The sequence below is a fragment of the Epinephelus fuscoguttatus genome, linkage group LG13 (genome assembly GCF_011397635.1).
Source record: "Epinephelus fuscoguttatus linkage group LG13, E.fuscoguttatus.final_Chr_v1".
NCBI lineage: Eukaryota > Metazoa > Chordata > Actinopteri > Perciformes > Serranidae > Epinephelus > Epinephelus fuscoguttatus.
In genome coordinates this window covers 11981030-12005639 of record NC_064764.1, presented here as the reverse complement: position 1 = coordinate 12005639, position 24610 = coordinate 11981030, and the positions used below count along the sequence as shown (strand labels likewise).

General features: G+C 41.0%; 1 protein-coding gene across 2 annotated transcripts in view; it reads right to left on the bottom strand.

The window, feature by feature from the left end:
• The window catches only part of ptpn4a (protein tyrosine phosphatase non-receptor type 4a), an 85513-nt gene that overhangs the window by 28591 nt on the left and 32312 nt on the right, over positions 1–24610 (bottom strand). For both annotated transcript variants that reach the window (XM_049594281.1, XM_049594280.1), the window contains 8 exons: positions 23666–23820; positions 11327–11434; positions 9347–9389; positions 8559–8637; positions 6262–6306; positions 4779–4831; positions 1194–1314; positions 632–719 (listed from right to left, as the gene is read on the bottom strand). In XM_049594281.1, coding sequence (XP_049450238.1) covers positions 632–719; positions 1194–1314; positions 4779–4831; positions 6262–6306; positions 8559–8637; positions 9347–9389; positions 11327–11434; positions 23666–23803 — 675 coding nt within the window. In that variant the 5' untranslated portion in view covers positions 23804–23820. The remainder of the gene's footprint in view (positions 1–631; positions 720–1193; positions 1315–4778; positions 4832–6261; positions 6307–8558; positions 8638–9346; positions 9390–11326; positions 11435–23665; positions 23821–24610) is intronic.

Genomic DNA, 24610 nt, shown 5'->3' with positions numbered 1-24610 from the left:
GGGTTCAAATACAATTTCCACTCCACGGTGACACAATAGTCGGTGCGACCTAGTTCTGATGCCTTCAGCAGCTGAGGTGAAAGTTCAGCTTTTGCTGTAGCACATTAGCCAGAGTAGATTAGATAGGTAATAGCGGAGATCTGTGCAATGTTTTCTACACATCAACCCAACAGAAATACTGTATATGAAAGAAATCAATCTAAATGCCGACTTGGCTACTCTGCTACTATCTGTTGCCGTCACAGTGAGAGCTGAATGCCAATGTGTGGCATTTCTACAGGATGTGGGCATCGACATTGACTGTACACACTGCAGCTCCTCCAACCTGTTCTCATTCCTCCTCAGCTGCTGATGGAATGAAAACAGCTTTGAATCAACCATGTGGGGCACAGATTGGGACTTTATATATACCTTCTCAGACCACTGGTTAAATGTGGAAATGGACTAAGCCATCTTGTATCACTCAGGGAAAGAAAGGAGAGAGAGGGCCAGAGAGGGATCACAGATACACTGACATGTCTAAATGTGGCACTGGACAAACAGCAACACAGAAACAAACAAACCGTATCTACAGCAGTCTTTAACGCATGCAACAAAACACACAACAGTCACAGAGTAAAACCTTACTTACCCTTGCATAGTGCAGCTCTACCCCGTAGAGCTCCAGCGTGCGTGCTGTGTTCAGATAATTAAACTCTGACTGGGCAGGAGATAGACCACTGCGAGACAGAGAGAAAGGGATGGGTACAAAGACAGATGGGGATGGGAGGTTGTGTGTCGGAGCAAAGAGAGTGGTGATGACGGGGGGGGGGGGGGACAAAAGAAGTGGGTGATCAGAGGTATGAATGAAGTAACAGCAGATAAACTGTGGCAACACACCTGACAGTATGTGAAGTAGTGAGTTTTCTTACATATTTCTCAATTAAAAAAAAAAAAGATTTCGCTCTTTTCTTGGTGCTCAATATGAGGACTGATGGCAAAGATTAATTACTTTCATAGCAACAAAAGGCTCTCAGAGAGCGACTTTTTAATCTGAAGATACAGTCATCTGTTCAAGGCCGGGTATTCAATTCATTTTTTAGTGATTTCACTGCCACATGCACAGTTGAATGTGTCACCTTCTTTGTGTTTTCACAAGCATTTGAATGTGTGTGGGATGCGCACTGTGCTTGGTTTTATGTATCTCGGCGTACCTGTGCTGCTGGTGATGTTTGGCGACCTCTTTGTGGAAGTCTTGAGGGGGGTTGGGCAAGAAGCAGTATTCCGACAGATAACCTGCTGTATGCTCCGTTTCACTGTAGTCCCCCAGCTCGGCTGCACAGAGAGAGAGATTGATATAATGTCAGCGCACTGATGCTTGCAGAAAGGAGGAAAGACACAGATAATGAGACAACAAGGATGACTGAGAGGTCCACGCTGAATGTGCACAGGTACGCTTTGTAACAATCCTTTTAGAAAAATTATTGTGACACAGGATTCACTGGAGAAGCTGAAAATGTTACCCACAATAAAAAAAAAATCATATCATACAATCCTGACATTTAATAACAACATGTGGCATTTCTGTCAGATCTTATTTTCCACAAATAAAGAGACCAGTCCTGGAACATGTGAAAAACAAACTAGTGGTGTCAAATAGTTAAATATTAAAAACAAATGTGCCATCTTCTGTCCTTGATCTGGAAGCGTACTTGTTGTAGATCCTCAAAAATATTTTTTTACTGCCTAAATGGCCTATTAAAGAAACCGGTTTAGCCACTGCTGGTCGTGACCATCTCCATGCCAGACACATTCAGGATATGAGCATTTATACGCTGTGGCTCATTATTAAAAGAATAGCAGCAAACCAGTGGCATACAGAAATATTTCTGTCATGATCATAGGTTAAATTTGTACTTATTAATTGACCTTCTCACTCACTCATCTCTCACTTTTCAATCATTCTGCCCTCTTATTTACTTTGTGGTCTGTGTTTGTTTACACAGGAAGACATCACAACAATAATAATGGTGAAAAATCTTTACACCTTAACTGCAAATTTCTCAGTCTCTGACAATCCCCTTTTATTGAAAAAGTATGTATGAAAATCATGTTAGTTTTTAAATGTGCTGTTGTACGCACGTGTGTATCATTTGATTGTTTGTGTAACTATGTCCTTACAGATTATCAACAGAGCTAAAAGAAGTGCAACCCTTTTATTATCATATGAACAGACCAGCCTAGAACCCTTAAGGTGTCAACTTATACCAAGCTGGTCTTCCCTGATAAAGTACATGTCAAAAACTAAAAGGCAAGTACAGATCAACTGTGTCTTGGCTCTTTTCACATCAATGTCTTCATACTGATGTTACAAAATTCAATTCTAGGACTTTAAAGTACTTATTAGAGTATATTTTTTAATTCAAGGACTACACTCAAAGCAAATAATTCATTTTCAAATACATATTAAATATAAATTATGTGATCAACACCTCCCTTTTCATTGAAGGGTTACTTATCTAACTCTTTTTAAACATAACTGTATTAAACCCTCAAAAAAACAAAAAAAAACAAGCTTTAAATGTCATGAGAGCCAAGGTGCTCATAATACTATAATGCACCACTTTTCCACACTTTGAGAATGCAACGCCATTGAGAGGTGACGAGTCAGAATTCAATACAGAAAAAGCTGAGCAATTCCCAATTCTTAGCAATTTAATTATAATGACTTGATGAACAAAACTTTGGTTAAAATATAAGACAATGTTATACGGTTCACTTGAATTCCAAGGACTTTTTGAGCACTTGTTTAAAAAAGAGGCCATTTTCAAGGTACTTCAAGGTAGTAATTCCTATTTTTCCCCTTAAGATTCAAGCACTTTGAGGCACTCAGTGGCTTAGTGGGTAGAACAGGCTCCCTATATACATAGGCAATGTCCTGGCTGCAGTGGCTGCAGGTTCAATTCCTGTGGCCCTTTGCTGCATGTCATCCCTTCTCCCTCTCTCCCCCCTACACACTCAGACTGTTCTATCTAATGAAGGCAAAAAGCCCAAAAATAATAATAAAAAAAAAAACACCTTGTGCAAACCCTGATTTAAATGTGGCTCAAAATAAAAATAAAGCTGTTTTTACTCAATGATGAAGACAGGAGTGATTTTAGGTATCAGACGGAAAGATAAAGAGTGAAATGATTTCCACACCTATTAGCTTTCAGAGTCCTCTGAGAGACGGAGCTCAAAGTGAATCCCCAAAGCCATTAGCTCACCAGCTAGCAGTTGAAGCTCAAAAGCATCAATACACTCAAGTGGTCCCTGGACCAACCTAGTAGCCGGTAGCCTAAGCATATTGACCAACCAATCAATTCAAGCTCACCTGCTTATTGATGTGCGCATGGCTCCAGGGAGGAATATATGTACAGTCAATAGCTTAGGTTTTAGAACAGTAGGCTAATGTTGGTTTGACTTTATGCTGCAGTTATTACTTTAACAAGCCTCAATGCTAAGGCCAATGAAGCTCAAAGACCAGCTGACGACCTGATCTCTCTTTATATATTCATCTATTGATGTGAAATCCATACTGGCTCCAGCTCAGGCTCCTTGTAATGATGCTATTGACCGGACGAAGCACAAACAAGACATTCAACTCTCCATTTGTGATGATGGATTTACATGCATTGTGGGTAATTTAGGCCAAATGTGTAAGCATGCATGTGTGCCTTCGCTTTATTAACATTTGACAGAAGAGCTGACCGTATGTTTCCTCCCCTGATACACACCACTGTCAATATGAATACATTAGCAATGGAAACTCTGAATGCAACAGCCTTAACTACTGCTTTGAAATGAACAAACAAAATTGTGTTATTCCAAAACTTTTTTTTTTTTACCAGAATGCCTTTTTTCCGAGGAAGGAGTTGCTATGGTTTTCCAACAGAATTTGAATTCTAAACAAGAATTAAGGTCTACTGGGAGGGATTTTGAGAGAGCATGCTTAAGTGTGGAATTCAGGGTGATCAGCGCCGGCCAAGCTAACTGAATTAGCAGCATAGCAGCTGCTTCAAGCCGTTTTTACCCAAAGCAAAACATTTATCTTCGTAATCTGGGCTGCCACCGAGTGAAGTGACAACATGGAGTGTGTGTGTGTGTGTGCGTGGGTAAAAGCAGTAGTGTCATGATGTTGGTAGTCTAGGGCCAAATCTCTTCTCTGACCTATATACTGTAGCAGTGCAAATTCCCCACAAAATATGCCAGAGAGGTGGAGAGCGGAGGGGGAGGGGGTGCGTAAGAGAGTGGGGTTTGTGAGTGTGAAAAAAAAAGGGATAAGCAGAGAGGGATGAGACAGACTAAACAGAGATAAAAGAAAGAAACAGACAGAGGGCAAAACAGGCTGCGTGAAAACAATGAGCAGCAGTAAAAGAGAAAGAGACAGACCAGTGTGTCACCAGTCATTATTCAAATGACCGAGGGGCCCAGCCAGCCTTTAACCCCAATGCTAAATCACAACAGCCCATTTCCATTTGCCACTGTACCGTTTTTGTACAATAATGAGTCCTTTTTTTTACCAGTCCCGAATGTAAATAAAACAAACCACAATCGCATTGAATATTCATAACCCTGCAAATAATATCAGATATCACCACACGGCTTAATTGAATCATAATGGCTTCAGAGCACCAGCTATAAATGCACTGGAGCAACCACAGTCATTACATTTAACAGTGTGTGTAGCTAAAGAGAGGCCTAATGAATTGCCTTTCCGTTGTTATATAGAGTGGATGTATCCAGGGAGCACTACTTACATTGAACAGAATAGGACGCCAGCAGTGCAGCTGTGTTGTGTGGACAGGGCAATCTGGAAGCCACAGGGACACACACACACACACACACACGCACACACAAACACAAACAAAAAAAAAAAGAAATACAGATATTTAGCATTGGATTGATACAAATTGAAATAGCAGATATTACTCATCTTTGGTAATAACGGTAATACAGAAATGTAAAGCATCAACATTATTTATTTTATTTTAAAAACGAGGGACAAAAACATCAAAGAACATGTTGGGTGTATTTCACCCTCTCTGACAAATGTGTTATGGATTTTATTCATCTGTTTTGTTTTGGGGTTTTTTTCAATAATAAATACTAATATAAATATTAAGAAATAAACCCATCATGAGTTTATGAATATTGTGGTGTTATTTCTGCATAAGAATGTTGTCTCTCTTTTCATAGTTGTTGATCTTTCAAAGACTGCCCATTATTCGCTTTAGTTGTAGCATGCCAAGCTATAGCAAGACACAGTTAATTTAAGTGCTTTGATAGAGACCGAACACCATCAACCTGACGGTCGAGGTGATGCAGAGATATTAGATGCTGCCTCTGGACCACCCAAGAAGCACCAGAGCAAGATGGACGAGTAAAAGACTGCAATCAAGCCGTCACTTACACCTCCTTGGACAAACTTTGTGGTAAGTGCATTGAAACGGCCCAGTATACACATGTAACTAAATGTGAATTACATGCTAGGACAGAGTATACAAATACATATATGGAAATAAGATTTACAGACTTACGTTCAAGCATAAAATATGCTAACTTTGTTCATTGTAAATTAAAAACAAGCAATCAAATTAATTTTTAAGGCAAAGTATTTTATTCTTTGATTCTGAGTTGCTGGGGGAAAAAAATGCTGACGATAACGAATAAATTTGGATCGTATTGCCAATTTTTGTGAACACAGCAGTTTGTAGCGTTTGAGTCGCACGGTGGATAATTGATTAGTCGATACGATCAGAGTTAATCCAGTCAGATTGATGGATGACAGGAGCAGCTGCCACAGTGGCAAGTGAAAGCAAACTTTTAGACCCAGCACAATGAACAGTTGATTTTCACTTTCACTGTGCCTGGCATTCTGCTGCTCCGTCTGTGCCCAGAGTACGCTCAGTGCTCTGAGAGTGTGGTGCAATGAACATCCCAATAGTATATATATATTCCAAAAGCACTTGTATTGCTGACCTTTGTAAGTTCAGCTATGTACCCAGCAAACATCAGCAAACTTCAGGCAACAGTCTTAAAGCTACATAGCTAAGACTTAACTTTAGTCAAAGAACATTGCATTAGCTATTACCTCTTGGCAGAATTTAAATCCACTGATGATCTCTACTACAAACAATGCTAATGCAATGATAATAAATATATTACAGCACCTCTTTATGAGGCAAAACTGAAGTACAGTGATTAAAGTAACATAAAATATTCAAAGAACGACGTACTCACCTTCCAGTTACTATATCCTGCTTGATTTGAAGATAATATTGGTACCTGGGGGGGGGAACAACACACAGCATTAGAACAACAGACCAGTTCACCATGACCTCTGGTTAAACTGATTACAATATGATGTAAAGACAGCAGGGAGCTGATGTCTGCTGGTCAGATTATGATGTAAACAATATATACTGTATACATGAACTGATGCAAGTGCCTTTGAGAAGGGAAAGTTAGTTATACTGAACTATGGAGGACTGAAAATATCATCCTGCTACTGGCAATATTTTTAGGAGCCTTTCCTCATCCAAGCTCTTGGTATCAGTGTTTAGCCCAGTGTTGCCATGTACCACACACCGCTGTCATAAACATAGTCCGACAGAGCTGTCAGGAGTGTGTTTTGGTCATGACGTGAGTGTACGCTGCACCAGAGCCGGCTCAGTGTTACGAGCTGTATAAAGAAAGTGTTGATATTTAGGCTCAGGGAGCGAAGCCACGGCTGAGAGGCTGAAATAAACACTGGGCGGCAAAAAGGCGTCATGGCGCTGTGACGCCTCCTCTGCATGTTGTTTATGTAGAACGCACTGTTGCAGACCTTATGTTTGCAGAACTGTGGGTTGAGTCCAAATTACGGCCTCGATACAAAACATTCTGGTTTCTTGTTTTCTTTAATGAGCCTGCATCAGCGAGAGAGTGCTGGGAAACCATTTGCAATTATTGGATCCCAAAAGCTCTTTTCATAAAACCAGTTTTTTTTATATCATTACCCTGTTTACTTAAGATCCACAGGAGGGGAATACCTTTACTTTTTATACAATATAATACAATATGTTCCTTCTTGCATGATAAGATCTGGGACATTACGTACCCCGTTGGCAGCTGTGTGTCTACTCTTGGTAAATGAACCAATTTTTCCCCATAAGTAACAGGTAGCCAGCAGTTTAATCTGATGATACATCTGCTGTAAAATAATTCTACATGCACATGTTACTGGCTGTTAAGTATATATGTATCTACGTGGATACTAGGGTTAGAAGCTACGCTGATGGCTGCACTGTAGTTGCCATGTGCCTCCTACATGTTTCTGATGCTGGCGGAGATCTTTGAGAGTGAATACGACAAAAAATAAATTGGAAAAAGACACCACGGCCAACCTCCTGCTCACTGAGATTAGTCTTGTGCCAACTGGCGATCTGATCTGTATATTGACGACTGGAGGGATAATTGCTGATATATTTTTGCTATGCTCATTTTAAATCAGAACTTAGACGCTAAAACAACGATCTAGAATCTGCGCCTTACTGTGATTTTTATGTCATTTAGAGACGGTTGTGGTGGAGTGGTGTGTCCGCCCGCTGAACCCCGTTAATCAGCTAGACTGATGAGTGAATTACAAACCCCTTTACCGTCTCCTTTCCATGAATCTGACACCCCTCATCTCCACTCTCCATATGCCTGCTCACCAGAACTGTGCTCTGTACTCCATTAGAGCAATTAACATTACGGATATGATTTGGATTGTTGTATTAAAGACAAGCTAATGATGTTAAAGGGAACATGATGCTGTGATATTGTTACACCAAGCAAAGACACTATTGCTTGAAAAAAGGAATCAAATTTTAACACTCTTTTAGTCCGTAAATGCTTTGTCAAGTAACTTTAGCTGCATCACTTGCAGATAGCTTAAAGGTTTGATCATTTCATGCTCAAAACAGTTATTCAAAATATTTGAAAGTAAAGTCTAACATCAATAATTACTTAAAAATGCTAAACAGAGAATATATTATTTAATGAAAATGGATAAATATTCTAGTACTACTGGTTCCTACTGCTACTGAGATAGATTTTTGAGGTAATTTTTTTTTTTTTAATTATAGAAATGTGTTTATTTACTCATAGGCAGTTCATTATTATCATAATTAGGTTTTATGACTTACTCAAAATGGATATCTACACATTTAAATCAACAGGTCAGTACATAATAATCCCAAATACAAGACGTTATGATTGTCCTTTGCACTTCCTGGTTTCACTGGCCAGCAGTGACATAACCAAGATCACTGCTCTCTATTTCTGAATGAAACAACATAAATATGACTGAGCAGCATTAGTGTCATATTTGGACCTTCCTACCATTGCTTGTATTTCAAACCGAATGAAACGATGTCAGCAGTCACTGAGGGGGATAAAATCAATGCACAAAAAGGCTCCATCATGTACGATACACCAGTCTAGTGTTACGTGGTCATATCAACAGCCGACAAGAGGCATACCTTTCCAAAATCACACCCTTCCAACATTCTTACCGTGTGTATTCTTCCTGAAGTTTGCTGGGGTCTGTCACAAAAAATTTGACTCTGAAGCTCAAGTTATGGGGAGACCCTCCTGGAAAAATAATGATGAAGAGTTAGAGGGGAGCAACACAACATGGCAAATCTGTGTGATGACACAAAATGTAAGTGCAACAAAAGGTTTTATACTTTAAAACTGGGTTTGTATATTCACAGCTATGCAGATTGTTTTACAAAAGCCGCCTGAAAAGGTTCCACACTGATTTCTTTTTTCCCCCAACTGTTACAGGCTATAAACAAGCAGAATAAATGATTCAAAGCGTAAAATAAGCAAGCCTGCATTCCTACAAACACATCAGTCTAACTCAATGTTCTGTGTAAGTCCTGTGGTTATTCCTCAGTGAACCAATCACTCAGCGTAAAAGCAGAGTTGAAACACAGTTCAATCATTGCTCGAGGAGAACCGCATTTCTCACCAGGGCTACTTCTTAATTGTTCTACAAGTTACAAATTCTATTACTCATTATCAAAAAAAGAGCAGAGTTGAAGTGAAGTTTAATCGTTGCTCACGGCAAATTCTGAATTTTAAATCACAGTGTGGACAGGAGCCTTTTGCTGGAGGTGGAGTGTGGATTTTTAACCTTCACTGGGGCTGGACTGCCGACTACTGCTTCAAACAGCTGGGAAATTCAAAGTGATTCCAGTTGGACTTGAATGAACTGTCTCTGCTTTACAGTTTTGTGTTGATTCCTGGAATGACCTGGACTTGTTGGTAAAGGTGGTGTGTTGTGGGTTTCACCTACTTTTTAACTGTTTCCTGATGGGCTTGTTGGGATCGAGCCAGCGCTGTAAAATATTGATTGAGAGACACTTAGACACCCTCCATGGCATGGTTACACAGCCTACATTATTCACCACTGGCCACACACACACATACACACACACCTGACAGAAAGACTCTGTTCACATGGATACAAACACATATCAATATACTAAACACAGTGACATGCAGTAAGATACATTCTAAATAGTTATTTACACACTGTCATGATGAACTTGATTGATACGGAGAAAATCAAATATACTATGTGCAGATATTGGAGGGTTGACTGTTGGTGTTTTCACAAGATATTTACACAATTAGATATCTGATAAATAATCACTGGTAATGTGGATACAGCATTTGGAATGAAAATCAGCATGATAGCACACTATATTCAACACAAAAATGATCAGGGGCCGCGTCTACCACAGCTGTTTTTTGAGGCCAGCGTATTTCTTTAACGCTTTGTATTTAAAGCACCGCATATTTACGCTGCTCTACAAATGCCAGTAGCACACCAAGGTGCTGGGCATGAATTCTGCACTGAGTGCTGCCCGTTGGGCTTTTTTTTTTCTGAGTGCCAAGAGCTGAACAATGTTCAAATTTGGTTAAAGCACCACGGTCTTCACTGTCACTTCAGCTGTGCAATCACAGAGTGGAGGAAGGACAAATACCACAAAGACAACCCATCACATATTACATGTACAGGCGCTGGAACACGAAAACAATGGAGGAAAAATCAGTTAATATACTGCATATTATGTTTCCTCTGATGAACCCACAAAAACTAGTGGATGCGTCCTCTTTTCCTTCAAGCGTCAGCCTTCCCCTTATCCAAAGCAAGTACTCTACGTTGTGTCGTTGTGTGGATATTCCATATCATAGCAACCAGACGCAACCTAAGTGCATCAGCTAAAAAAGGCTGCGCCTCCAAAGCACTCTCAAACGCTCTCAGCTGTGCGTTTCCCAAGAAGTGTCTGACGTTTTAAAACTTCATCTATCTTCAACTATCATCACATGCCCCCCTTGTGTGAAAAAAGTCAGAGAGCAAAGTTTTGAAAGGCTAAACACCAACAAATATGGGCCGCAGCAAAGCACTTAGTGTTGTTTATTTTGCAAATAATTACATCTATCTCTTTCTTATAAAATTTGACTGTTGGACTTTTCAATGCTCTGGTGTAAACATTTTTTGGAAAAGCTCAGATCACACCAGCTGTGCCGATGAGTCAGTGACACAGCAGTATCTTACAAATAGCCTACTTGTGAAATTTGCTGACAAAATATCTAAATCTTTCCTGATTTCCTGCAGATATCTTATCTAAATAAAATGTTGCTACTGACATGACTGATGGTTTTCCAGTTATCAGTCTGACCTAATGTATTTCCATGAAAACAAAGGTAACAGGAACAAAACCTGATTTATTTTGAGAGCTAACTGCCACACAATCTTAATATGTTTCATTTATATCTGTTATTTTGTTGGTAAGTGTTGTATAACCTTCAGTGACCTCGGCGTAAGCGCCTCAGTCCTGGCCGCATCACTGTCATGCCAATAGTGACGTTAAAGTACTTCCTCTTGTGTAACATTACTTAAATAAGTAATACTGACTGTGTGGAATTTTACCACAGTTTATCGTGAAACCAGTAACCATTTCATCCCTACTGGTGTCCTATCATCATAGCGATTTATTGCCCACCCCTAATTTGATTTTATGAGACTGGTACCCATTCAGAGCATCTCTAGAGTCCTTCTGTAAGCAAACATATGTATCCCCATGTACTGTACATACAACACAGTCTGAAGTCATTGCACCCACACATTGGGTTGAGACAACTTCCAGCTGCTGTGTTTTATGGCTGGAACATCCCATAACTTGTCACGTTCATTCATTTACACACACACACACACACACACACACACCACACACGCTCTCCTATAGATCGAAAACATCATACTGACCGGTGCATCTAAGGAGTCATCAGCCAAGTGCAGGCCAAAGTAGTCTCTTTCAGTCAGCTCCAGGTGCTTAAAGACAGCATCCAGCAACACCTGGCCATGATCCGACTTCTACAGAGAGGAACAGAAAACACACCATGATTTAGAATTTGTCACCCAATGTTTAAAAAAAAAAAAAAAAAAAAAAAAAAAAAGGCAGAAGGAAGAGACAGTCTGACACAAAGACCTCTGAATCACGCCCTCGCCCCACTGCTGCTCTTTGACTCCTTGGTGAAAGGTCACAGGGGAAACAGAGAGGACACATGAATAAGAGAGGAACTGATTACCCTGTGCTATTCTGTAGAAGACTGAAGCTTTGCGCTGGAACTCTTCACACACAAAAAGTCCCTTTTCTTCTCTAAAGACACCTACATAATTTAAATCCTCACACTGCTACAGAGACATTTCACCAAGTTAAGATTCATGTGTGATTCATCCATGTTCAGCCTTATTTCATATGTTTCTAACCACATGGGGAGGAACATGTATAAGGAATTAAGCTGCTGCATGCCTTTGGGCATTTGTCATATATTTATCTATTTAGCTACACCCTTTGTTCAGTAAGCGTGTAACGCTGCCTGACATCTTTTGAGCAATTCAGCCAAGGAACATGGCCCAAAAAAACACATATGAAACATCGTTAGCATGAAAATTTTAACATGAAAAAGTGCACACATGGGTGTGGAGAGCAGAATGAATTTTAAAACCATTAACAAATACATGTACACATAGGCGCAGATTTCAGGACGGGGTGACACGTCCCTCTTAATATTTAGAATATATGTAGTAGTTCCCCCTGAGTAAGATTTTGACAAAAGAAAATGCATACACTGGTTTATAAATTCACCAGAATGCAGAGAAATCAAGAGTTTGATGCTCAAAATTTTCTAATGAAGGACCTCAAAATAGGGATGCATTGATCCGATATCTGGATCAAATATCAGTCCCAATATCGTCAAAATAGATGGATCGGGTATCAGAAAATGCAACCTATACCTGAGGCGATCCTCTCCCTTTAAATCTATTACGATGCGAGCTACGTCATACGTCATGGAGCGAAGGAGAGAATCTGCTGTGTGGAGGTATTTCACACTATTTTAACTGCTGTTGCACAATTGTTTATTTTTGTTAAAAATAAATAGTTCATCATTGCATTAATCTGTTTCATCTTGTTTCATTTTATCTTAGGAAAGAACTGTGTAGTCATCAATGCCTGATGCCTCTCGTCTTTTCTGTTCTACATGTAAAAGTATATAGCTTTTTAGGTCAACCGTGGTATCAGATCATAATCGGGTATCAGCTGATACTGAAAGCCACAGCATCAGGATCGAAACTGAAAAAGCTGGATCGGTGCATCTCTACCTCAAAACCCCCTGGACATTTTGTTCAGACAAAATGCACGCCCTTGGATTTACACATTGGTTAGTATAAACGTGATTTCAGTTCCCACATTTGCCAACTGTCTTAAGGAAAACAGAAACATTTAGTGCCATGGCTTGTTGGGTATGTATCTGATCTTAAATACGGCAATTCACAGATAGAGGCATAAGAGATTCAGTGATTTCTCTTTGAACTAAGATTTTATGTTTTCCCATCATGCAAAATCATCTGAATGTGGGATTTGCATGAAAAAAGCAAAGCCTGTTTGCTTCCTTTAACTTACTGGAAACTGATCAATAAGAGCAGACATGATCGGTTGGCAACTGTCTGATAAAAACTGCAGTGAGATTAAAAAGCATCAAATACGGAACAGTCAGAAGTGCGCTACTGAGGAACACTTGGCTCTGAGAAAAAAAAAACTCATTGTGGTAAAAAGAAAAAGAGAGAAGAGTGAAACCACCGTCTGTCTGTGGTCAGGCTTGCATAATACAAGAGATGTGGAAAGAGGAACATTCAGAACAACAGAGTTCTGAGAAGGTAATTAAATTCAAGTAAATCAGTGGCCATGGGCTTTAACATGGTTAAGTAACTTCAAATCTATAAGTTCTGCTTTCAGAGGTTTTGGACATGAAGTGCTCAGTGCTGCTTTGTGCTGAATGTTATTTACTTGTTACGAGACAAGGACTGTTTATGTAATAATAATCCTTTGCTATCATCACACAGGAAGCCAAAGGAATGTCTGCATGCTTTAAAAGCAAAATATTTTCCTCTTAATAGTCTGGCTTAACAACATTTCGGTGTGCAAGCAGCTGAACACTGTACTGTAACTGACTAAAATGTAGAAATATAAAACTTTCAAACACATGGATTGTTGTTGTATCACTGCAGTGGAACCAGTGAGTAAACTGTCATAATAACGGCAGGAACAGTGGCTGAGCAAAAACCGAGGTTGTAAAAAAAGGAATTTCCCGGAGCCACTGAGAAAAACAGGACAGAGGGGAAAGGAGAGAGGGATGAAAGGCTAAAAAAAAAGGGGACGACGAATCATTTATGAAACAGATCATTAATATGACATCGTTTCATGAGAGAGTAGGCGAGAGGATAAACTGTGGGACCACAAGTGGAGCAGAAATTCACACCTGATCCTGCCGCGACTTTGAGAGAGGGAGGGAGAGAGAGTGTGTGACTGCATCAGAGTACCCATGGGAGTGCGCACGCACACACACACACACACACACACACACACACAAAGTTACAGCTCTCGTCCACCTCTCCCCTTTACCCTGGTGACACACTTTTGCAGCCCAGCATGTGTAAGTCTAGAGAGCGTGTGTGGTGCGTGTTTGGAACGAACGGAATGATACTTGACAGTTGACATGTTGACATGGCAGCCCTCTGGGATCACCGGCAGTGTTTTGGCGATCTGTGTGTGTGTGTGTGTGTGTGTGTGTGTGTGTGTGTGTGTGTGTGTGCTAGCAATCTACTGCTGTCAAAGCCTTGTTAAGAGTGAGTCAACCCTGATGCCCTCTGTGCTCCTTCCTCACTGTCTTGCTCAACTTTCCTACAGCTTTACCATCATGCTGGAATGATTAAAAACCATGAATTCAATTGTTAAAACGATCTCATGGTACTGTCTGTTGGGAGTGTCTGATTAAATCTGAAAATATCAGAGTCACACTGTGCTTTGGTCGAAAAAAACAGACCTTCTCAAAAAAAAAAAAAAGAAAAAAAAAGAAAAAAAAAAGCTCACATTTGACAGTAATGAGATCTTGGTCATCTGATTGTCCGATGATCTAGTTTTTAGAATCTTTACTTGTAAGACGTTCTTTTAATTGGTCCTGATAACTTTGCCACTGCAGATGATCAATTTCTGGTCACAAATATCAAACCTATCGCAAAGAATCTTGGTATCATCTTTGACCTGTATATGACTTTTGACCATCATGATACCAACGTCTTCCTGTCCTGTTTTCCTCAGCTGAGAAATACTGCAAAAAACAGATGTGTCTTGTCTTCTATGGATCTTGAACTATTTATTAGCAGTTTAATTTTCTCTCACTTAGATGACTGCAATCCCCTCAATATGCGCCTCAGTCAAGCTGCTCTAAATCATCTACAGTTGATTCAAAATGCAGCTGCCAGGCTATTAATTAGAAGAAGCTGTTGGTCCAACATTATACCTGTTCTTGCATCCCTCCATTGGTTTCCTGTAATGCAGATTTAACTACAAAATCTTGTTGATTACATTACATTGACTAGCCGAAACTTTAGAACCACTGGTGGGTGAAGTGAATAACATTGATCATCTTGCAACAATACAATGTTATGCTGGGAATCCTTTGATCCTGGGATCCATGTGGATGCCCACTGACGTGGTCCACCCACTCAAACGGTGTTGCAGGCCAAGTACACCCCTTCATGGCAACAGCACTACAGGATGGCAGTGGGCCATCGAGCAGGACAATACACCACACCACAAAAACTGTTAAGGAATGGCCTGAGGAACATGACAAAGAGCTTCAGGCATCAACCTGGCCTCAAAATGTCCTAGTTCCAAATCTAATCAAGCATCTCTGGGACATGGCGGTACACAAGTTGTTTTTTTTTTTGTGGTGTGGCATGGTGTGGCATGGGGATTGCTGTTGCTGCCGTCATATGACACCGGCGGCGTCATATGACGGCGGCGTCATTGACGCGAGTCAAGTGCCGCCTCCAACACACACAAAAAGCGTCATGCTGCGGGGCGTCAACCGGATTTCTACTGCACACTCCACATCGACGCGCATCGAGCCGCCGCTGGTGTGGGTTTGTAAATAGAAAATAATGGGGGCGGCTGTTTTGACGCGCGTCGTACGCCACCGGTGTGTTTTGGCCTCACGGAATCATCTTCCCCTATCTATCAGATTTGCCGAATCTCTGGACTGTTTTATGCAGCTTCTAAAAAGCAACTTCTATAGGTACTCTTTTTAAGAACTCCATCCCTGTCTGATGTTTTTATTTGTTTTACTTTTGTTTGACTTTCAGTGTGTGTGTGTGTGTGTGTGTGTGTGTGTGTGTGTGTGTGTGTGAGAGTGTAAGCATTTTATGACTGTTTAAAAAGTGCTATATTAATAAAGCTTTACTTACTTACTTGGTGCACTCGCATTACAGAGATATTGTAAATTCAACCAACCAAGCTTTTTAATGGAGACTGGCTTTTAGAAAACAGAAGTGTGCATCACACTTTACTCAGAGACAAACTGGCTACATCATTTAGAGGCTGTCTGATTAACAAAGTAACTGAAAAGTGTATCGACTCAACCACCTCAACAATTCTGCAGACTATGGTCAAACCAAACTCTTGGGAACAGCACGAGGAAAAGAAGACTTTTTTCCCATCCATTCAGTCCAATAACATTTCTAAAGTCTAGAAGAGCCGCACGATTAAATCATTTTAACCCCATTCAAATTAGCGCAGGGCTAAACCAGAGGTAACCACTCGACTGGTGAAAGCCACTTGGTCCTGCTCAGCCACTGTCAAGTCTCTTAAGCGCATGCTCCATGGGCCTCACAATACAGAAGATCCGGATTATTTCATACTGTAGATATCAAGCTTTTTAGCTTCATGTGACACTGAGCAGCTTTCATAAGAATGAACAGGGCCCCGCCTCCAATGCTGTATCCTGTTTTCTTTACACATCCATGGGTTGAACAGAAGAAAATGAGGAAGTCAAAAAAACATGCAAGCCTCTAATATGATGTTTATCCATGTAAGGCTATTCATAGACATGTATGAGAGACTGTGTGTGAGAGAGAGAGGGAGTGTGTGTATGTGTGTGTGTGTGTGTGTGTGTGTGTGTGTGTCCACTGCCTCCCCTTTGTATGAAGCAGCTTTTCAAACTGGATGTGGGAGCCCTCTGTGCACTTTTTATACTGTGCTCCCAGGAAACCCATCGCCACTCTGCGTGTGTGTTTGTTAGCCTCTTCTCGTATTCTAAAAGCATGCGAGCAAATTGTGCGATCGCCGCCAGTGCAGGACCAAACAGCATTACATTGTTAAAACTGGACATGCACAGAGGCGAGCATGTCCACATACAGTTTTGCACATTCTCTGTACTTTTACACAACAAATGACAGCAGCCATACTGTGGATAGTTCACTGGCTGCATGCTCTGTGAGAGAAAAAGTCACAGAGAGCAAAGACAGAAACAGAACACATACTAAAGGAGGGACCAACAAAGAAAAACAGAGAGAGTTAGGGAGAACAACAGACAACTGAGAGATGGTAAGAGTAAAACAGAGAGTCATAGAGACAGAGGGAGAGAAGAAGAGAGAGCAAGTGATTGACGATGCGGTAGTGCGAGACAAACGCTCTTTGTGTTGATCTTCATCAGTCCAGCAGCACCACTGACTGAAATAGTGTCTGTGTGCGTGAGAGCGAGGAGAGAAGAGGGAGCTGTGGTGATAGAGCGCAATCAGAGCACAAGAGACTGGCTGAGAGAGAGAGAGAGGGAGAGTGAAGGACAGATGCTCTGATAAGTTTTCTCACCCCGAGGGTTTATCTGAAGTGTTAGAGGGGAAAAGAACCCCAAACATCAATCACACTGAACCTGAAATCCAAAGTAGCACTTGAAAGAAAATCCCTGTGTGTTTTTATGGCAAGTTAACACAGGATACAAAATGTGACACATTTATTTCCCCGTCCTTACGTCTTTCCTTTGACAGGAAACAGCTGAATGTGCTGCATGTACGTGTTTGTGTTTAAACAATGATGGAAATTCAGGAATGTGTGAGGCAGCTTGTCCAGACAGGAAGAGAACTACGTGAAGGAGGAGTCATTTACAACTACCTCTGTAAAAAAAACAAAAAAAAAACCACACACACACAGAAATCTGTACTAAACTCAGACAAACAAGGATAGTGACTTCTTTGTCTCTTATGAGTAAAGAAAACATGCCAGGTTACATGTTACAGCTCTGAAAGAGCTGAATTCTATTTTTCTGACAATTATTGCCCAAAAAACAGATATCAGGCTGCTAAATATTAGTATCATCAATCTACACTTACATAGTGGTCTCACAGAAATTTGTAAGCACAGACTTGATCAGTTTGTCAGTAGTCTCGCTCACCAGACCTTTCTCGAGAAAAGAAAGGTCTGGCTGGGCCGACTCTCACTTTAAGATTGGAGGAAAAAACGCCCCAGCTGCTTGTATTTCTTTCAACCAATCAGTCGTTCTGGGCGGTGCCACAGCAACCGTGCGCTTGCAAAAATATTGGCGGGGGGAAACAGGTTTTGGTGTAACACGCTCACAAAAATATTGCCTATAGGACGCGAATCATGGCAGAAAAATGGCTACATCCCCGCAAGATCAAACACCGCAAAAGTTAGTAAAGGACATGTTGAAAACGGTTGAAAACTGCTACACAACCGGAGGTGGTAGGGCGGGACTTCAGTGGGTGGCTCGTTCCGCCCAATGAGAGGCTGATCTATGCAGCAAACTTCCGCCCACTCAGACTAGTTTGTCAGTAAAAAGTTCCAGTAGTTGTTTAATCATATCACAAGGTTAAATGACTGATTGATAATCCATAACAACTGGAAAAACTCCATCTGCTGATGAAGATCATACAATATAATTGGCAGAGATTGTTTTCTCAAAAGCCTGTCTTAAGTACACGGGCACAAATGCACAAAATTAACATTGGCAAATACTTGCTTTCTATTCACTTCCATTCAATGCGAGCGACAGAGCAAGTAAAACATTGCAGTGGCCAAGCAAAGTCACATCTTCGCAACATTTGGAGTTCAACTTTAGTGACTCAACCACTAGCAAAGCAGTATGTGTGGAGGAGACATCGACTGTTACCAAGTTTAACCAGCTGGTGTTGTATGATACTAGCCATGAAAAATACAAACTGAACCACATGAGAGATGCTGTCAGGTTAGCAGTGAGTCAGGAGACAACCACAGAACCGTGCCCCAGCACCTCTTCCTAACTGGACGCAATGTGAACAAGCAACCAAGCTAAGAGCAGATTGTTTCATTGTTTCCCAACAGAGACATCCTAACCTGCTCCATGCATCAGCGAACATGCTTTATTTTGGCAAAACTTTGCACACCTCCAACCGGCTCGCTCAAGGCTCAATAGGCTCCCGAAATGTTGTTGTCCCTGGTAGTATTTCTGGACACTTTATCAAGTTTCATCCACCTGAGTTTGCTCATGGCTGTATGTTGTATGTCATGTAGCTCCACTATGCATGACCAATTTGCGTCCTCCCTGCCCTGCTGGTTGCTTGTGGCTGCACCTGCAGCTTGATTGGCTGTCTTGATGTGAGTATCGATTGAATTTTTTGAAATGTCACACCCTCTCGTCACACCACCAGCCTGATCTGCATGGCAGGTATCAGAGCATGCTTTCAGCAAATCAGTCGCTTACAGTAGACAGTGAATGGGAGCATGTTTCTTGTCGCATATAGTGGGGCTGCATCTCCTCCCTTCAGACTGTATTTGAAAAATCATCATCACCTTAATGTACACATATTTATGGACACAAAAACGTACAAACTAAATAACAAGTCGCACATAGTGTATTCCACCCGCACTAATATCCATTTCTGCAATTAGAAACGAAAGCGAGCCAAATGCTCCCACAGACACACCCATCCCACAACACAAACACAAATTTGCTGAGCCATTCTCCACAGTTTTTACACAAAGTCTCTAACACATAATTAAAATGAAATAATTTTATCAAAACACACAAGAGCAGCTGTTATCTATCGTTTAAGCTCACCCAGTCACAGAGACAACACGTAACTGTTGGAGCTTTTCATATTAGGATTGTACTAAAGGAAAAAGTGTCTGGGATGACTAAAGGGAAAGTAATACATGAAGTGGAAACATGTCCAGCTAGCTTCTGTAGAGTGTGCTGAAGAATACTAGGCAATAAGTAGGAATAAGTAGGTATCTAAAAACACGAAAGGCCTTCAAAGCCATCAGTTAAACTTAGGAGAAGGAGTTACTAACAAAATGGTTTAGAAAAAGCCCCCTGCTAATGGTTTTTAAATCACATAACTTGCATTTGTATTCATTCAGAGGTTTCATTCAGCGGTAAATTACAGCTGTTCTGCAGGATTATTCGCCTCTCGCTGCTCTTACTTGCTCATTATTAAGGGGTGCTTCATTACCAAATAGCTCTTGCAGGCAGCCGAATGTTTATGTGGTGTGTAGTGGTTACTATGGTTACTGCTGCATGTCACTTTACTCTGAATAAATCTTGCTTCTGACCCGGCTTTTGTATTTGTAGAGAGGTGGGTCAGTAGAGAGCTGGGCTTTTTAATTTCTTGTAATCTATCACGTCTTGGAGCTACACCAGATTCTGCTTTATACTGGTCAGCCAAAGACTTCCCATCTAAAAGATCATCAGTACAAGCCCTCATGTGCACCCAACCCCAACCCCCCCCCGCACCACGAGCACTCTGGTTCCCATGACAATAAGTGACTGCTTCTGGATTTTCACTCTCTGCTAGAATCAAGGCCAGTTGGCCAGGGAGAGGATCAATAGAAGTATTGTTGCTCTCAGGATGGCTTGTCTTTCCAGGAAGTTACTGCTGCTGCAGGGGTCTGATCAATGACACTGACAGAGAGACTGACAGAGACCGAGTCATTCATTCAGCAAGATTCAGGGAGGGGGGAATGGGTCTGGAGCAGGAAGCTGAGGGAGAGAAATGTGCAGTGAGAGATGTAAAGACAGAAAACGGAGAGGGGAGATTTAAGAAAAGAAGCTGTGTAAGATAGAAATTCACAATAATGACTAAAATTAGGGATGTCAACCGTTAACCATTAATCAGTAAACCGCCAAGAATTTTTTGACAAGTTACACATGTCTGTCTACAGGTTGATTTAGCTACATTTCAATTTAGTAGAAGTACTAGCACTTTGCTGTACCACAACAGAGCTAAATAAGTATTCATGCTACTCTGGTTAACTAGCTGCTGCCGCTCTGTATTGCTCACCACCTGGGTCGGGTGGGAGCTTGCTGGTGTTGTTGCTCATTCTAAGACTACCACTGGTACCACCATCCCAACCCATGGTGGTGTGGCAGCAGAAACACTATGCCCACTCTCCTGTCTCTCCCAAGGTCCCCTCTGTGAGTGAGTGACTTTATTTTGAGCCACACAACCCTTTATAGTCTTGTCAACAATCACTGTTAGCGCTGTTAGCACTGTTAGCAGCGTAAGCACGGCTAGCTAGAGGGTGGGCAGTGGGCACCCTGTTTCTGCACATTAAAGCAGCTAGCTAGCTGTCTGTCGGTAAAGCAAACAGGAAATGAAATAAAACGCTAGACATGTACAACACAAAACTGTTAAATGTCACCATCACTAAATGGATCGCGCTTCGAAATGTGGCACCAAAGCTCATTGAGTCAATAGCTCTTTTTACACAAATATGCTCCACAGGGCCACTACAAAGTCTCGTCTTTATGCTGCCTTTGCATTTTTACACAGAACCAAACAACAACAGCCTCATGCCACTCTAGTGTGTGATTTTAGACTCTAGTATGACATTTAACACAAGTTGGCAGCGCTTTGTAAACAATAACAACGGCAAAACATGGCAGTAACAATCATTTACTGTCCCGTTTGATCTCGGCCTCTGATCGAAGTGCAAGGACCTCCTGCACCTCATTGTTTTCTTAATTTGAGGGCATTTTCGGCCACTGTTCTTCCTCTTTGAGTTAGCTGCTAACTGCTATCAGCTACTTTTTAAATCTCCCTGTGATCGGTGGTATGCATAACATGTCGTCAAAATGTCACACCTGTGCTGCCCATGATCCCGTCCTGGAGGCTGTCCTGCTTATACAGAGATTGTTTCGGCACTCTTACTACCTCAGATGCTGGCTTAAATGTGAGACAAATCTGCCCCGCCCATTCTGCAACTGTACCTATTACACAGCACAGTTAGGTGGAATAATGGCGTGAAATTCCTGCCTTGAAGAAGCAGTGTGAAAGGAGCTTATTAAGCACTGGACCAAAAGAAAATGGCTCTTTAATTTCACATCATTTTGTGTTTTTAGTTAGTTATAGGTTATTATCGAAAACAAAATTAATCAAAAATGACATCCCTAGCTAAAATGATAATCCTGATTATCCATCCATGAAGAGAACACATGATGTATGATGCAGATCATTAGCCTTCTGGCTCAACCACTGATGTCCTCAAAACTTGTTTTATGTACAAAGTTCATGCGCAGAATTTGTGTCTCAGTTCTTTTGGTAGGGGCCCGCAGAAAGAGCAGAAGAGCAAAGACAGTCAGGAAAAGACAGACCAACCAGCTACAAGCTAGCTTTTGACAAAAACATACAAAACCCAACATGGTTGCCCTCCATTTCTCTCTCACATCAAAATAAAGAATTATGTAACCACTCTTAAGTCATAAAGTCATAATGTGCTTTTTTGTGTATTTCTCTAGCTATACATGCATGCATATACATGCTCACATGCACTCTCACTCACACACACACACACACACACACACACACACACACACTTCACCACCAACAGGATGTGATCTGTCAGAGGGGATGTTATTAGAGGAATTGTATTTTCTGACTCACAAAGGGAATTTCCCTACTCGTACTGTCAGAAGTCTGATCACACACACGGTGACAGAGAGACATAAAGACAGACACAAAGAGCGAGGGAGAGAAAAGGAAATGTGTTATCACATTAAGTGACAGACGACTCTAATGTCAGTCACAAGGCAACGTGTCACCTGGCTTTGGGCAAAACATACAACACACACACTTTATGTCTCTTCCCCTCAAGGTGTGACTTGAGTAAAACAGGATAAAACCCAACTGTGTCTGAGCACAGTATTGACAGACAGTATTGTCACAATATGGCAGGAAAGAAATACAGTGTGGGATGCTTTTTAAATGTCTGCAGACATGCAGAGACACACAGAGGCCTTTTCCCCACCAACTCTCAAGTTAATGTGAGGTGGGCTTGAGGGGAAATTTACAGTAGTGGAAGAAGTGAAGGGAGGGAGGGATGTGAGAGGGAGGAGGGGGCACAACATCGGCGCTCTCATTTCTAGTTTTTCCTTTTGGGGGTTTTGCTTGGGTTAATGTAGGATTATTTGAGGGCTTGCTCATTTTCTCCTCACTTCATGGCTTAATAAACATTAAGTCACTTCATGGCTCATTGAGCACACCTATTATGTTCTCTTTGAACTTCTTTTTTTTTTATGTATAACCAAAAATTCAACCATGTGATTTTGATGGGTTTTCATTAGTCCGTTTGAGGTTATTCAATGGGTTTCCTAACTTTAAAAAAGAAAAACTATCCCTACATGAGAAGTTGATTATTAAAGTTTTATTAATTATTGGGCGAATCACATTTTGTCTGACAGAGGTTTTCCAAGTCTGACACACTGAGCTCTACCTCAGTAAAACTTTTGACAACTGCTCTACTCCGAAAGAGACCCCCCCCCCATCTCCCCTTCACACTCCTATTATCATTATGACCAGGATCTGGGGTATATAATGCTCTACAGCACATAATTTGGGGTAGGTCTGGGCAAGGTGGAAAAAGTCAAATATCTCAATTTTCTCTCACAATATCTCTCACATTTACACTGAAAATAAAAAAATGTGTGTATCATGTCTGTATGTTCAGATATGACTGAGTTAAAACTCCAAGACGAATTTTGATTCAAAATATGGCTCACGCCTCTCGTCTCTCCCTCCGCTCCCCCCTGGGGAGGTGTGCTTCACAGTTTGAAAACATCTGTTCTTTCAGAATGCAGTATTTATCCTGTAATTTGTGTCAAACCTTCAGTATGTAGGTCACAAATGTATGCTCTCATTTGCCACATATTTCGAAATTCAGAAATATTAAAATCTAGATTAAGATATTTATAGACCAGGGAGAGCGGTACTTACGCTGACTTTGAAGGCCTGGACAGTGTTGTCCAGCAGCAGTACGTTGCACACAACCTGTGTGTGCTGCCTGTCTCGCTCCAGCTCCGTCGCCCGGACATTGTAGGATCTGCCAGCAGGCAAGTGGAAGCGCGCGCTCATCACGCTCCTACCAGGGTCTGCAACAACCAAACACACAGTAGAGAGGAGAAAATGATGAGTGAGAGAAACAAGAGGAGAAACAGCAAAAGAAAAGAAATACACCATCATTGCATCTATTCTTGTAATGTGCACATATTTTATGACAACCTAGGTGTGCTTAAGTAAGAAAAGCCCCTTTGGAAAAGGCTCAATCCATCCACAAAGAACACAATAAGCCAATGTACAGTACGACATAATGTATTTTTCTCCCTCCTGCCTCAGTGAAGGCAGCCACACAGCAAGACAAGCCTGTACAAGTACAGCAGAGCAGCAAAGACTGACTGCTTCATGAGAAAAGAATGTCAATGAGTAGGCAAGCAGCAGATTCAATACCAGGGGATGTGGAAACTACACAGCAGCACAGCACTAAATCACTCACACACTGCTATAAAATGAAATGAAATGAGAAAAAAAAGATCTTAAAATGCAATCGTCCATGTTTCATTGTGTCAAAATGTAACTGCGCTCAATCTTTAATAGAAGAGAATATCATATATTTCTACTGCTTACTTAGAATATTTCACAATAATCAGGATATCTAGTCCTTTCATCTGCCTCATTTAATAGAAGCAGTTATGAAATCTGAACTATTTTCATTTTCACTAAATTCTAATAACTTCACACGTGACCATCCATTTAGAAGGAATTTGAATAATACTTTAATTTTATCATTTCATCATCAGTGGAAATAATAACAATAATTCCATCTGAAGCTGCTCCATTTACAACAAACCAAACTTCCTTATTACTGAGGCAGCATCTGACTAC